Genomic DNA, 15564 nt, shown 5'->3' on the forward strand with positions numbered 1-15564 from the left:
AAAACAATTGAATCCTCATATGTTTTGGTTTCTTTTAATCTATGTGTCTTTAGTACTTTTGCTTTCTACTTATTCTTAGTGGAGTTGATCATGAGAGCATGCGTGTCTTTAAGAGTAACAAGACTGACACAGGTCTATATTTTTACCTGGCAGAGAATATCACGAGCTAGACAAATTATAAGTAGTGAATTTTTTGTTTCACAGCTGGGAAAGCCCAGCAAATAAAGGGTTTAATTAGAGAAATCTAATACACTTGACCGTAATATTTATTTGTATCACAAGTTCCTTAGTTCTTAAAAAAAACTTGAACTTGAGGGCTAGTGGCAAAGAATTTTTTTTACTTTTGTGTTGTTAATAACCCAGTTAATGTTTTTCAAGTCAAAAATCCCTGTGTCCTGAATATGTTCTAATTATTATTTTCAATATCATACTTAAAGGACTTAAAGGAAAACAGACTGAAATGTGTCTTAGGTATTAGAAGCAATAAAACTAAAGACTTCATTTTAAAGCAAAGAGACATGTTTTTATTAACTATTAAGTAAAATAAAGATATGTTTTCTTAATTGAAAAATTCTACTCAAAGAATAGAAGCAGGGGTTCGGCCTGGTGGCATAGTGGTTGGGTTCACGCACTTCACTTCGGCAGCCTGGAGTTCGCAGGTTTGGATCCCAGGTGTGGACCTATGCACCACTTATCAAGCCATGCTGTGGCAGGCATCCCACATAAGATAGAGGAAGATGGGCCAGATGTTAGCTTAGGGCCAATCTTCCTCAGCAGAAAGAGGAGGATTGGCAACAGATGTTAGCTCAGGGGTCATCTTCCTCACCAAAAAAAAAGAATGGAAGCAGGACAGAGAAAGGAAAAAGATAGAGTGGACTGAACATGGCAAGTGAATAACCATGGAAAATTAATCTCTTACATAATTATTTAGGATCTATTACATGCAAAGCACTACATTAAATGTTTGAAAGTTGCCAAGTCTTACAAGACAATAATCTTTACCTTCAGGAGTTCATAGCACGTGGCAAATATTACATTCTTTATATAAATAGATAATAAAGTTTTTAGTCATTTGGAACTGCAGTATTATTTTACTGTTCTTTTGCGATGATGTTCTTATATCCAAACCTGATATTTCACATCTAAAAGTAGCTTTGCTTGTTCAGAGTTGAAGGGCTGGATGAATTTACATTTAATCTTGGTTTTGACTAATGCATTCTTGCAAATTAACTTATGTTTTTGTTTCTGATTTGTCTTAGTATACTGAATAGATACCAACAGCTTTTTTTTTTTTTTTTTTTGGTGAGGAAGATTGGCCCTGAGCTAACATCTATTGCCAGTCTTCCTCTTTTTGCTCGAGGAAGATTGTTTCTGAGCTAACATTTGTGCCAGTCTACTTTGTGCCTCTATTTTGTACGTGGGATGCCGCCACAGCATGGCTTGATGAGTAATGTGTAGGTCCGTGCCCAGGATCTAAACCTGCAATCCCTGGGCCACCGAAGCAGAGCACATGAACTTAACCACTATGCCACGGGGCCAGCCCCCCAATAGCCTTTTTGACCAGTTCCAAGTATCTTATTTATACCAATTTATAAAATCATCAGTATTTTGTACAGTTTTCCAAAAGAAATTCCTAATTTTTAATTTCTCCAGTTTCTCTTCCCATTCTTTATTAAATTGCCGTAAAATGTTGGCAAGCATAAAAGTTTTAGGATAGGTAAAACTATGCTTTAACAACTAAATAAAGATTTATTTTTGGGATTTAGGGTCACTTCCAAAGGTGAGAAATGGATTCAGACTTTAGGAATTCAAGATTTTAATTTTACTCCTAAAGGAAATAATACTGAAATTTTGATCATAACTATTTAGCTTGGGTATCAAAAGTTTAAATGGATCTTTATTCTATTTTCTGTATCCTCACATCTTATTTGTTCCTCATTCCCAGTCCCCCTCACTCTCTCGCCCCCCACCTCACCTCCCATCTCCACCTCCCTACCCTTGCAGTTTTGCAGTTTCTTGTTAGTTTGCCTTTAGCTGTGAGAGTTACATTATAAGATATGTATAGGTAATGTCAACTTTCAAGGATTGGAAGATTTGTTCTCAGAGTAGCTCCAGTGGTTGATGTGAGCTTTTACCTGACTCTTCACTATAACCTGGAGGGTTTAAAATAGGATCCCCTTCTCCCCCCCATATAGCCGCAGATCTTTCTTTTAAAACAAACAAAAAAATTGCATATAGTCAGCATTGTTTCAATAAAGCATATATTAAAATATGTAACAAAGACCTTTTGTAACAAAGACCTACCTGATAGATGAAGAAATGCTGGATAATACGTTCATTTTGACTTTTAGATAATCTTTATTGCTACATCAGATGTTCTTCATTAAACTATGAAAACTTGGTCTAGGCCAGCCTTTAAAAAATTCATGACTTCCCAAGAATACATCTTCTTAGCCCACTTTGAGAAACACTGCATTAAAAGTTAGGTTCTTTTTAAAAGACAGGCAGAAGCACGGAAATCACATGTTGATACTCTGTTGTGAGATGGTCATCCAGAAGATCCAGACTGTGTTTCTATTAGAGTTTTCTTTTAACAATAATACAAAGTCAACAAATACTTGTAACAACTTCACACATACTCAAGAATACTTCTGTGGGCCCAAATTTAAGAAACAATGATCTAGGCTTTAGAATTATTATACTAAAATCTGGTGGAGATACCGAGTGTATGTTTTTTGTTGGATCACTGCCAAAATATGGGAAGGAACTGTGATAAGGGGTCAGCCTAGACGGACCGCCATATAGGAACCACATGCCTGAAAGGTGAAGGATGAAATGAGGGATGCCTAGGACCTTTGAAAAGAGAATCAACATTCCAAGGATGTTGATAAGTATTCTAAGAAAAGGTACATAGATTCATCTGAGGAATGAAGCATTCTGATAAATCCAAGGCGGGTAATGAGCCAGATATGTAAAAGATAGCCAGAAAGGTTAGGAGCTTTAGTGAAAAACAGACTGTTGGTTATGTACACAAAATATTTAGAAATGCAAGTGTGTTACTAACGTACAGAATGACGTATTTACTAGTATAAAAGGGAAAATTCCATAATATATATACCTATCTATTAGAATGTGTTACCCAGGGAGATTTGCAAAACTGCTTACTTAGGAAAAAGAATGCTTCCCATCTATCTGGAGTAGTAAAATATTGCCACCTTCATGGAACAGTCAGATTTGTGGTTACTTTTAAATTGACAGGACTTGGAAGGGTAGGGAAGGATAGATTTATGACCAGCATGAATTTCACTTTTAAGCTAGCAACATAAGAGCAGCTGGTAGAAAGAACTTGGCTTGGCCCTAAGCAAGAGAAACAGATTTTTGTACATTCCCACTTAGGCTTTTTGCCACTGCCACCCCACTACCACCCACTCAAAGCTGGGCCCCTATCCTGTATCTCATTCCTAAACAGATTTCTTCACGCTATAACTGTGTATTTTATTGCTTACCTCTTGATGACTCAAAGTCAATATAAGAAATAAATCTCTTTTGGAAGTATTTCAATAATTTATGAAAGTAAAAATAGTGGAGAAGGTGCTTTCAATCAAATTACCATCCTCCGCCTACCAGTAAGTCAGCCCTGAGAATGGCAATTCAATACTGTATCTGTGTCATTAAAACCGTACATTTCGTACTACTTTCCCATCACCCTAACAAAATGAGAGAGGTCAGTTAGAAAGGGTGTTTTGTATGTGTTCCAATTTTGTGTTCCAATTACTGTTTTTGTCTAAAGAGTTGAAATAGGGGGCCAGCCCGGTGGCGCAAGTGGTTAAGTGCGTGTGTTCTGCTGCAGCGGCCCGGGGTTCGCCGGTTCGGATCCCGGGCGCGCACCAACGCACCGCTTGTCAACCCATGCTGTGGCAACGTCCCATATAAATTGGAGGAAGATGGGCATGGATGTTAGCCCAGGGCCAGTCTTCCTCAGCAAAAAGAGGAGGATTGGCAGATGTTAGCTCAGGGCCAGTCTTCCTCACAAAAAATAAAAAGAGTTGAAATAATACTAAACAATGCTCTAGAAAATTCTGAATGGGCAACATCAGGGCTTGTTTCAAGCACAAAACACCTTATAGAAAAGAAAGAGCTAGATATCAAGAATGGATATAACATACTGAGCTTGAGGTGAGGGGGTAGAGAAAAAAATGAATTTAATGTTTTTAAAGCATTTCCATGTTATAGAATTAAATTAAGTTTGTATCAGTGATTCTCAACCAGTAATGGGATCAGGGATGAGATTTTTGGTATCAAAGTCAGCCTAAGTTTATAAAATTTGGAAAACACTGACCATTAATTTAAATAATTTAGATCGAGTCTTGGTTGGGATTTTATGAGTTTTCTATGGGGAAAAAGATGGGTTTCCTGAGCAAATAAATGGTCTCAACAGGCCAGGCAATAAGTAGGCAATATTTATATACGCAAATATATAATGAGACTTCCCCCCAAAACAGGCAGTTTTATCAGCATGCTTTTTTAATATGTACATAAATGATCTTCTGTTCATAAAAGCAGATAGAACACCTCTAGTTAGCAACACTTGGTTAGCCATGGACTACCAACCATAAGTAATTTTTTTAATTACAAAAAGCAATTTTTTCTTTCCACTAATTTAGATACATACTTTATTCTGAATTAGTAAGATTTTGTGATTGTCTGACTTAAAAGATTTTGGAAAAAGAAAAGATTCTCATTATTCTAATTTCTCTTTCAATTTTGAAATAGCCACTAAAGGTGTATTCTCTTTGGTTTATTCCTCGCTTAAAGTTAACCACCATGATTTCTCACATTTTCGCCACAACATAAACCTGAGCTCTGGACAAACGCTGGATTTTGAGGGAGTAGACCATGCCAACACCAGATTCCAAGTCCATTTCTTTTGCATTGGTACACTCTTTATACTTAAACAGATTTATTTGGGTTTAACTTAAGTGTTTCCCTTCCTGCCTTTGTATCTAATAAACTATTTTTCATCTCTTTCCCAAGGTTTTCAAACATATTTTTTTTTCATTTAAAAATAGAACACTTGCAGTGAATTTAACATGTGCAAAGAAAGACATTTGATTTTGTTGGTAATTCAGTAAGATAACTAATGTGTACTTCAAAAATACAGGTAATATTAAAATTTTAGAGTGAGCACTGTCATAGCCCCAGATTTTTTAATCTTCTAAAAATAAAATTGCTATCTGTCTATCTGTTCTTCCCTCATAGTCTAATACAAATTGTAATGATAATGTTGTGAAACAGAAATGAAGGCATATCTAAAGAATTGTCCACCTCTGGGGCAGAATTCTTTTCATGCAAATAGACTGACTGTACTCTGCATGACTTATTATATGTCTAATTTACCATCAAAAGTTTTTTTTTTTTAATTTCTCACATGTGATCCTACTTAATGAAAAACTTTAGGGGCGGGGTTAAGTAACCTGGGCTGAGGGTGTGGTCTCCTTTCTCAGCTCCTTTAGGTCATGTTGATTAGATTGCTCAATTACGTTTAAAGATACACTCAGTTAATTGGTATTTCTTTATATGTATCTTTTCTTCCCAGTTACACTGTAGGACTTTGTAGCAGGGATCCTCTTCTTAATTTATGTTTCCCTGTATTCACTCTTAACTCTTAATGCAGCTCTCTGCATCATACTAAATACGTGTTGATTGAGTGAACTAATTGGGTGAAAGGAAAGAAAGCAGTAAAGGAAACAGAACAGAATTATTCTAGCAGTACATGTATTCTGATGTGATTTAATATTTCTTGACTTTAATAACATACTAACTTCTGTGGAAATAGCTTTGTGTCCTCTAAGTTGGTTTATCAGTAATCTACTTAAATAGCAACAAATGAAAGTTTATTAACATTTCTTTGAGAAAAATGTTTCCTATTAGAACTTTTTCTTAGCTAATCTTTTAAACAAAAGTTTTAGATGTCTTGTTTTTATTTGAAATTTAACTTTTAACATAATTGATCACAAAATAATTAATTATACCTGAAGATAGATTATGTCTTTAATTTTCTGAACACTTCTCTGATTTCTAGCCCATATGTTTATAAATAGGACTTATTTTAGGCATTGAATGTATTGGCCTAAACTATGGTTTATGATTATGTTAGCTGGACATCTTTGTCTTCTACTCTGATTTGTAATCAGAGAAGAAGTTATTTTCAGTGTCACAGATGAAAACCAGCAGTAAGAATCATTTACATCTTGCAAATGGTCTGTTTTCTTATTAAGGCTATAACTTAGTCATTGTTATGCATTGATAAATCAAAGTTTCTTATTATATGGTTACCATAATGTAGAGAATTGAGTGATCTCAAAGGTGCTAAGTCTGAATAAATGGTAGAATCCTCATATTAGGACTATGTTACACGGTAAAAACTACGTTGGAACTTTTCTTAGCATGTGATATTAGAAGGTCATGGCTATTAGCATAAGCTACTTTTGCTGGAAGATTTGTCATTTTTATTGGCTTCTTTGCTGATGAAATATTCTGTGATTTGTAATTGCTTTTCATATAAGTTGTGGAATAATTTTATATTGTATTCTACTTGTGTTATTAAAAATACTTTAAAACATACTTATTTCTGAAATTAATGTCCTTTACCAGTAACAGGGGGTATCACAGAAGAGCAATTTCAGACACATCAACAGCAGTTAGTTCAAATGCAACGGCAGCAACTTGCTCAGCTTCAGCAGAAACAGCAATCTCAGCATTCCTCACAACAGACACATCCAAAAGCACAGGTAAACTTGTCCTTTAATTATGGTTATGTCTCTTCCTTTCTTTCACAATTATGTGTAGTACTGTGTAGTTTTAGTCAAGTCACAGAGGATAACCTTAATATTACCACTTTTGATTTTGGAGATCAAACCTCAGTGTCTTTTCAGTTAATTTACATAACTTTAAGTGACTAGTTTATATTTTATCAGAAGAGCACTAGAGCCAAATAATGGTATTTTTAATTTAGGAGAGAAATAACTACATTTTTTTTGAAGGGTTAATTGAGAGCTTATAGAGGTAATTATATAATCTTAGAACCATCATCTCCCACCCCTACTCCCCCCCTGGAAATTTTTTTTTTAAGGATATATCTTATCTAACCCCTTCCTGAACTGTGTAAGTGCCATGTGGATGAACCCCATGAGCTGAAAGGTAATTCTCTTGAATTATGCAATAAATGTAAACAATGTAGCTCCTTGCCTCTTTAAATCACATTTCTCTGAAGAAAAAAATTGCCACTAGGTGAAGTTTTCCATAAGCACCGTTAAATGAAGACACTAGGGATGAGAATAAAAATACCTTATAAAACTGTGATTGCCAGAAGAAAGAAGCACTGCCAACACCTTGTTGTGAGCCCTGTAAGACTCATGGTGGGCTTCTGGCCTTCAGAACTATATGAAGATAAACTTCTGTTGTTTAAGCCACTAAAAACAAAACTGTAATTGAGAAGTATATTTCAAATTTGGGCCATCTGAAAAAAATAAACCTGGTGTTTTAGGTCTTAAATTTTGTTGCTCCATAATTCTAAAAGTAATTCTAAAGTAACAATTGAGATTGACTCAATCTCACTTGTATTCTGTGAGCTCTCAGGCCAGCATCTGTCCATAGTAGTTCAGCTCATTCTCAAAAGGTCTGACCTTGGAGATCCTGAGTCCGGCGACATGAAAATCTCAGGGACCTAGGAGCCCTCAACACTCCCATAACATCTAAGTATATTTGGGACTGGCCCACGTTCTGGGACTATTGGCTGTTAGTAACAGCTAACCAGTTTTATACAGAATCAAGAGGAATGGACATTAAACTTGCCTTTGTTTGCTCTTTCTGAGTCTCTTGGGTAACCAGCCTAAAGTGTTTTCAGCCTACTGCACAGTTAGGCCAAGACACATTTTTACATTGTGACAAAAATGACTACTAGTCATCTCTATGATTTCATTTTGCTCGTAGTATCTAGATTTTCAAGTATTTTTAAAGATACTTACTGGAAAAATTAATAGAGCATTAAAGGTTTGGGTTCTTTAATCCCCTAGTTCTTTCTTAGAAATAGTTACTTCCCAGTTTTTAGTTACTTCCCTGCTTCATATGCCAAAAATAGTCTATGGAATCCTAGATCTCTTAACCTAAACACTTGCAACTGTTCAAGATGAAAAAGGCAACAGCCTCTTGGGTTTGCCCATTTCTTAATATGTTCTTGAAATCACATCTAGGAAACTGAAAGTTTAATTTGTTCATTTTGTAGGGCTCAAGCACCTCTGACTGTATGTCTAAAACACTTGACTCAGCCAGCGCCCACTTTGCTGCATCTGCAGTGGTCAGTGCACCTGTTCCAAGTCGCAGTGAGGTAGCCAAGGAACAGAGCACTGGCCACAACAACATAAATGGTGTTGTCCAGCCTTCAGGTAAGCCTGTGGTTTCATGTGGTACTTACTCACTTGATGATGTAACTCACTGATTTGAGGTATGATTTTTGTTTTTAAATCCAGGGGGTGGGCCGGCCCCGTGGCTTAGCGGTTAAGTGCGCGTGCTCTGCTACTGGTGGCCCAGGTTCGGATCCCGGGCACGCACCGATGCACTGCTTCTCTGGCCATGCTGAGGCCTCGTCCCACATACAGCAACTAGAAGGATGTGCAACTATGACATACAACTATCTGCTGGGGCTTTGGGGGGAAAAAAAAAAGGAGGATTGGCAATAGATATTAGCTCAGAGCCAGTCTTCCTCAGCAAAAAGAGGAGGATTAGCATGGATGTTAGCTCAGGGCTGATCTTCCTCACAAAATAAATAAATAAATAAATCCAAGGGGAAAACCTACAAGAAGTCAGTCAGGACTCTTCAGAATTCCTATGGATAGGTATGGTGGGATAGCTGGATGTTTTCTAGAATTCACATAGAGCCTGCTCCCCATTTCCTCCCAGACCCCCTGGATACCTGTGTAACTCTTCACCCTGACTAGTTTTATCCACATACTGTCACTTGGCTCACATTTTAGGAAACTCATCAAGCTAATTGCCAGCCATAACTGTTGAATCATCCGTGCATTGATAAGAAGGCGAAATATAATCCAGGATGTCTGTCAATAAGTTTGAAATCAGATTTACCTTCCCATTCTTACATACTCATAGGCCTGCTTTTTCTGACTCCTCCTCTTGAAGTGTAGTATTGCTGTGAAACCCTCTCTACTGCTTGCTACCCTGAATCGTCAAAGACTTGCTATTCCTATCATCCTTCAACTACTACTGAGACCCTAGGGTTTTCCCCTTGCTTTTACATAGACCCACGATCCTGATTGCCCCTCCATACTGATGTTCTTGCATGTGTAAATTCTAATGGAAATCCAACTATCATTTCCACCTGCCCTCAACCACCAGAGAGGACCTCTCTGTCCTATTATATAGTTTCTGTATGTGGAGACAGTAGAATACTTTGCAAAACCCTTTCGTGCAGGCCAATAGAAAGAGAGTGTCTTTGGGGTTGTAACAGGTTTGTTGTACTTACTGATCAGAACCTCTCTTACTGATCAGAGAGGCCATTGTGTGGAAGGTTAATTTGGTATTTAATTAGAATACAAATATTTGCATTTATTTTTATTAAACTCCTAATTTTTTTAATAGTTTAATGTCTCATGAGATGAATTGAATGATTTTTTTTTTTCTCCTTCAGGAACCTCTAAAACATTATACTCCACCAATATGGCTTTATCATCCAGCCCAGGGATTTCAGCTGTACAGCTTGTAAGGACAGTTGGCCACACCACTACAAACCACTTAATCCCAGCATTGTGCACAAGCAGTCCTCAAACACTTCCCATGAACAATTCCTGCCTGACAAATGCAGTGCACCTCAATAACGTCAGTGTTGTTTCTCCAGTCAATGTGCATATCAATACACGGACTTCAGCACCATCGCCAACAGCCTTAAAACTTGCCACAGTTGCTGCCAGTATGGACAGAGTGCCAAAGGTTACTCCTAGCAGTGCCATCAGCAGCATAGCAAGGTGTGTGTGTGTGTTTGTTTCAAGTATCATTCTTTCCCTTTCTGCTGGCTATCCTGTGGGAGGAAAAAGACTTTTTTTTTTTTTTTTTTTTTTTTTTACTGCTCAAGCAGTAAATGTCTTATTGATTGACTTGCTTTTCAACAGGTTATTGAGTATCTTCTTAGTGTAAAGCTATGTGACTTAGATTATTTGTTTGAGAACTAGTAGGATGTTTACATGCCAACCAGAATTGTAGGAAAAAAACATCAAATTGGGAACCATCAAACCAAAAAAATACATCAAAGAATCTATTGTAGAAGCTTCAGTTATTCTTATATTACTTTTTTGTAGTTTAGACAGTCTGGAAGGTTAGAGTTGTTATTATTAACTTCCGTGTCAGAGCTTTAATTTTCAAATAAAAATGTGTGTGTTCTTCAACACTGTACACGAGGGGAAAGTAAATTATTCCATGTATATATTAAAATTGAGAATATTCTGGGATTAACTAAGTCTGTGGTAATGTATTTCAGAATATGCTTTTATATTTCTGTGACAATACATGAGAACAGTGAATCAGGAAAAAGTTGATTTACATGGATTAATAACTACATGACCTTAAACCTATAAAATTAAACTGCAGTGGAAAGTAATTTAAGTTATATTGTGCTCTTAATGAGTACTCTTTTTTGCATCATATGCTCCATCTATTGTAAAAAACTTGGATTGTCCTGTTACATATTTCATGAGTAATTTATCATTGGCTTCTATTGAAATACCTTATTAAATTACTGTCTTTCCTAAGTAAATAGTTATAATCAAGTAATTAGGAGTTAATAGGATTTCTTAGCTGAAGAAGACTTTTCCTTATTCCTATACAGAAATTGTAAAATTGGGAAATGTTCTTGTGAGGTACCTGTTTAGGTGTAGTTACGTAAAAACTTGTCTGTAAATTCTAAGTGATAACATTGTATTCTAGAGCGTATTAATGTTTATTTTACTCTTTGCCTTATTATAGAGAGAACCATGAACCAGAAAGATTGGGTTTAAATGGAATAGCAGAGACAACAGTAGCTATGGAAGTGACATAACCTAAAACATGTGTCTTTGACCTGTGCTGATGGTGTGCAGTCATTCATATTCCAGCTGAATGCGAAAGGCGACACTCTGTGGATCACAGAGCGTAACAATGGACCTAAACGGACTACAGTATATCGGATGTTAAATCGATATATGATGTATATTTTGTAAAATTGGGAAAATCACTACCTTGTAAAATAGTTTATTTGTATCATCAATATTATTTCTGTTACTTGAATAGTAGATATTCATCATCATGCTTTTGCACTTGAATTTGCAACTGAATGGATTTTAAAAAATAATTCTTTAATGGGATCATGAGCATGAAATGGGATCCTGCATCACTTGTTTTAACTATTTATTTTGCCATGTTTACATTTTGTATCTTGTAAAAATAAATCCAACTTTGTGTCTAAAAAGTTAAAGATTCATAGCTAGGAAATGAAATTCTTGTAATTTTTTTCTAAAGGAACTGTAAAGTTTTCACTTGGTTCATTTTGTTTCACAATTTGACTAGATGGACTTTTTGGTAAATACTTTAGTGGCATTTCACTGTCAAATATGAAGTTCAAGGCAAAATAGTATTTTCTATTACTGTGCAGGGGAAAGGGATGGATCGATACATGCAAATTTAATGTAGTAACTCACTTTTCCATATATTTTGAATGTATATTTCTATTTATAATACCAGTTTATAAAAAATAATTACACAGAAAAAACGGACTAGGAAAAATTATGCATCTAGCACATTTAAACTGTGCAGATAGGAAAATTTTTCAAGGATTACATTTTATCTGAAGACTGCATATTTTAACTGGCTTTAAAACTGTAACACACCACATAAAGGATATTTTACCAGGTATGTATTGCATTATCTCATTGCAATAATTATTGGAAGTCTAGATATCGAGCCATCCCAGGTGTTGGGAGGGGGGAGGGTTGTGGCAAGATTGTCTTTTCAATTTTGGAGAGTTTTCCTGTGGCTACAAGGCAAGTAACGGGTTGGAAAAAGTCTGACTGTAAGCGTTGGACACCTTCATAGTGTAGTGTTTTAGTGACTTTTTTTATACGGTTCTTGTAAATTAGATACGTGTAGTGGTGTTTCAGAATGTTTGTTTATGCACTAGTTCAGACAACTTTCCCTGTTACTTGTTCTTGATAAGTGAAAACTGCAGGGAAATAAAAATACATATCAAAACATGGACATGCTGCATATGTGTTTATTTCACAATGTGCACACAGTGTAAGTGAGAATTTAAGGGAAATGATAGCACTTAACAGCACTTTTCATTTTCACAGTGCTTTCCAAGCATTAATGAAAAGAATTATAAGAAGCTCATCTTTGGGCACTATTGGGTTTCAGATAATCCAATGTAAACTACCTTTGATATGAAAAGTTCTTAAAATATTTTACAGAATGTAAGTAATTTGCAGTGTAACATTCATTGAAATCTCATAAATGAGCCTCATTTTATAAATGAAAGTTTAGAGTAGAATTATATTGCAAGGGGGTTTTTGTCAAGTAAGTATTGGGAAATGTAAATATTTTTAATGAATATTATTAAAACCATTTCAAACTTAATTTTATACTTTACATTTTTTATATCTGCAGTCCTGAAAGTTGTAAATTGATATGTCAGTCGAATTAATGGGCCAAGATTTCTGCTGAGAGTGGCTTTTTATTCAGGTCTTAAATGTGTGAAGCAATTTATGGTCAAAACCGCAGAAAAAAATAAATTTAATTTCTTCATTGGTTGTGACCTGATAGGATCCATGCTTGTTTCTGCCATTCTACCTCTGAAGTTACTCATTGCTGATGATATAAAGGAAATCATTTTGATTTGATCTGTATCATGATTGTGTTGATTCTGCTTATAGTTGAATGTATCTCCTGGCTATTAAGAACTTAAAACAATTTTAGTGCCAATTTCAGAGAAAGCTTTTTTTTCCATTTTACTGAAGTAAAGCATGAAGTGAATTTGTCTTATGTAATATATGTTATAAATAATATAAGTAAAACAAAAGAACTATCCATTTGTACAGTTTCTGGAGATGTGGCAAGTCCAGAACTTATCCAAGACCGATGACCAATTTATTTGTTCCTTTTGAAGTAAAATAGAAAAATAAGCCTTCCTTATTTTGGTGGTTGTAACTTTCACAGATGGCATTTCAGTTATTTGTGCACACATTTTTCCGGTGCTTTTCAAAAACTTAAGTGATATTTATTTTTACCTCATTAAATTGAATAATAGTTTAGTTTTGCATGGGCCCCTCACTGGGCAGCACCACCATCTCTTGGTTTCCTGAGGAAACTAGTGTTGGTAAGTGTAGTTCAGTAAGCTCTTAGAGTCCTTGGAGAATGTTTTTTTTTTTTTTGATATGATGGGTAATAGGTTGTTTTTTTAAACAAAGGGACAACTCTCATATGCTGGGATGTCTTGTAATTCAGTATAGATAAAAATATTTATGACCTGTATTTTTCTGCCTTCCTAAAGAGAGTACTGTTCCTTAGTAATTTAAGATCATCCTTATGACCAATTATTATGATATAGCTCTAAGTATATTTGAGAATTTGTTGCATATCTTTTGCAAAAGACCAAAGGAAAAATAAAAATATCTGGAGGGCACATTTAAAAAATGTATACATGACACACACACACATTCTCTTTTTTTAAAAGTAGTGAATACAGTATTTGCAACTATGCTTCATGTTTTTTTATTACCAAGGTCGTTTTTTGTGGGGAGGGGGAGAGTAGTAAGGAGAACTAACATTTCAGAAACTTCTCCCCAGCATATACTGCTGTATTTGAGTATAATGCTATATTTTGAACAAATTTTTTGGTCACAGTAATACACTTTTGACTGAAATGTTTTGTTGTCCCTTAACTTGGCAAACTATTAGATTTCCAAAGGTTAAAGGTATCTCAAGTAATTCTGAATATTATATCCTGTAAGACAAGAGATGTTTTTCATCATTAACTGCAACATAATAGCTAACATCAAGGAGCATGTAGAGTTCTCTTAATGCTCTTTCATTTAGTCCTAACAATAATTGTGTCAAGTACTATTTTCCCATTTTACAGGTGAGGAAAATGAAGTTTAGAGCAGTTAGATAACTTGCTGTGTGTTGCATAGCTGGTAAGTTACTGCGCCAGGAATTAAACTTAGGTATTCACCACATTTCTAACCACTGCCTCCTGTCTTGAACATGAAAGACGTGCTCTTCAAAGAAGTGCTTATTGTGCTTTTAGTCCACTTGTTGGCAGCATGTGCAGCAGAGTTTTAAATTTCATTTGGAAAACAGCTTCCTACTCTTACACTACTAGGCAATTAATGTTTGTGTTTTACTTCTCGGACTGAGTGCATTACATCTAACCGTGGCTTCTAGCCATCCACCAAGCAAACCCAAACCACTCAGTGTATCCTCCTCTGCCTGCCACACCTACCCGGCAAGTGCTAAAGCACTCGGTCAGCACACGGCATTGGGAGCTGGGCAGGCCCAGAGGCCAGGAGTTGGCCGAGTTGAGCCCTTTCTGAACTTTAGTTTCCCCATCTGTAAGGTGAGCAAGTTACTGAAACTCCAGAAAGGAGGGAGGCCGCATTGACAGGCTTGGTGGAGATGTACGTGTGGCCCCTGTGTCAGCGGTTTCTCCCCGAGGAAATAAATAATCTGGGACCTAAGAGTGAGCTTTCAGTTACCCTAGAGCTTTTTTTTTTTTTTTTTTTTTTTTTGAGTCATTAATGTCATCAAGGCTGACTAGAGTATGGACAATGAATGGTATTATAGCATATAAGGCAGCTGAGCTTGTGTGGAACTAATAATTCTAACCAACTTCAGTGACTACAACTCTCGAAAGGGGACGAGAATACATATTTTCTTGGAGGAGGAATCAATCGGGAAAACAAAACAGATAACAGTGCAGTAGAATATCAAGAGAATTTATTGAGCTGGGTTTTAATCCCTACTCGGCCATTTAATTGTCTGGTGAGCTTAACATCTTCACGTCTCTGAACTTGTATCACAGGACGACGAATGGGTGGAATTAGATAACCTCTAACATCTCTGCCAGCGCTGATGCCATAGTAATCAAATCTCCTCTGCCTCTCACCCCCCAAGCTGCCTCTCTTGCTTTCCAGAAAACTCACCTTCCCTTCTATTACCTATCCATTGACTTAGCAGCACCATTCAAAAGGATCAGTAACGAATCAGACTTTATGTACCTTCCTACCATGCCTTTTCCTTTTCCTGTTGTCTGAAGGGGGACTATTCTTTCAAACATATGGGCTTAAGCTTTTTGGCTGTGGCTTACTGCAAAGCTTGAAATTTTAACATAGAGAAGAGGAAGGTAACACAGCCACATATTTCTCCAGCAATGATTTATTTGGTACAGAATTTTAGGCTCGGGCTGTCTATAAATGGAGTCTTATGTCATATTAAGATTAAGGGTTCTGTGTGTACTTAAAGATGTCT

At 36.1% G+C, this 15564-nt stretch overlaps 1 protein-coding gene across 1 annotated transcript in view; it reads left to right on the plus strand.

Annotated features, from left to right (window-relative positions):
* The window catches only part of EPC2 (enhancer of polycomb 2), a 125913-nt gene extending 113616 nt beyond the window's left edge, over nt 1-12297 (plus strand). Inside the window, exons 11-14 of the mRNA XM_004423844.3 lie at nt 6655-6791; nt 8285-8444; nt 9704-10037; nt 11032-12297. Coding sequence (XP_004423901.1) covers nt 6655-6791; nt 8285-8444; nt 9704-10037; nt 11032-11104 — 704 coding nt within the window. The 3' untranslated portion in view covers nt 11105-12297. The remainder of the gene's footprint in view (nt 1-6654; nt 6792-8284; nt 8445-9703; nt 10038-11031) is intronic.
* The last annotated feature ends 3267 nt before the right edge of the window (nt 12298-15564 follow it).

The sequence above is a fragment of the Ceratotherium simum genome, chromosome 9, assembly GCF_057802395.1.
Source record: "Ceratotherium simum simum isolate JZ-2026a chromosome 9, ASM5780239v1, whole genome shotgun sequence".
NCBI classification, from domain to species: domain Eukaryota; kingdom Metazoa; phylum Chordata; class Mammalia; order Perissodactyla; family Rhinocerotidae; genus Ceratotherium; species Ceratotherium simum.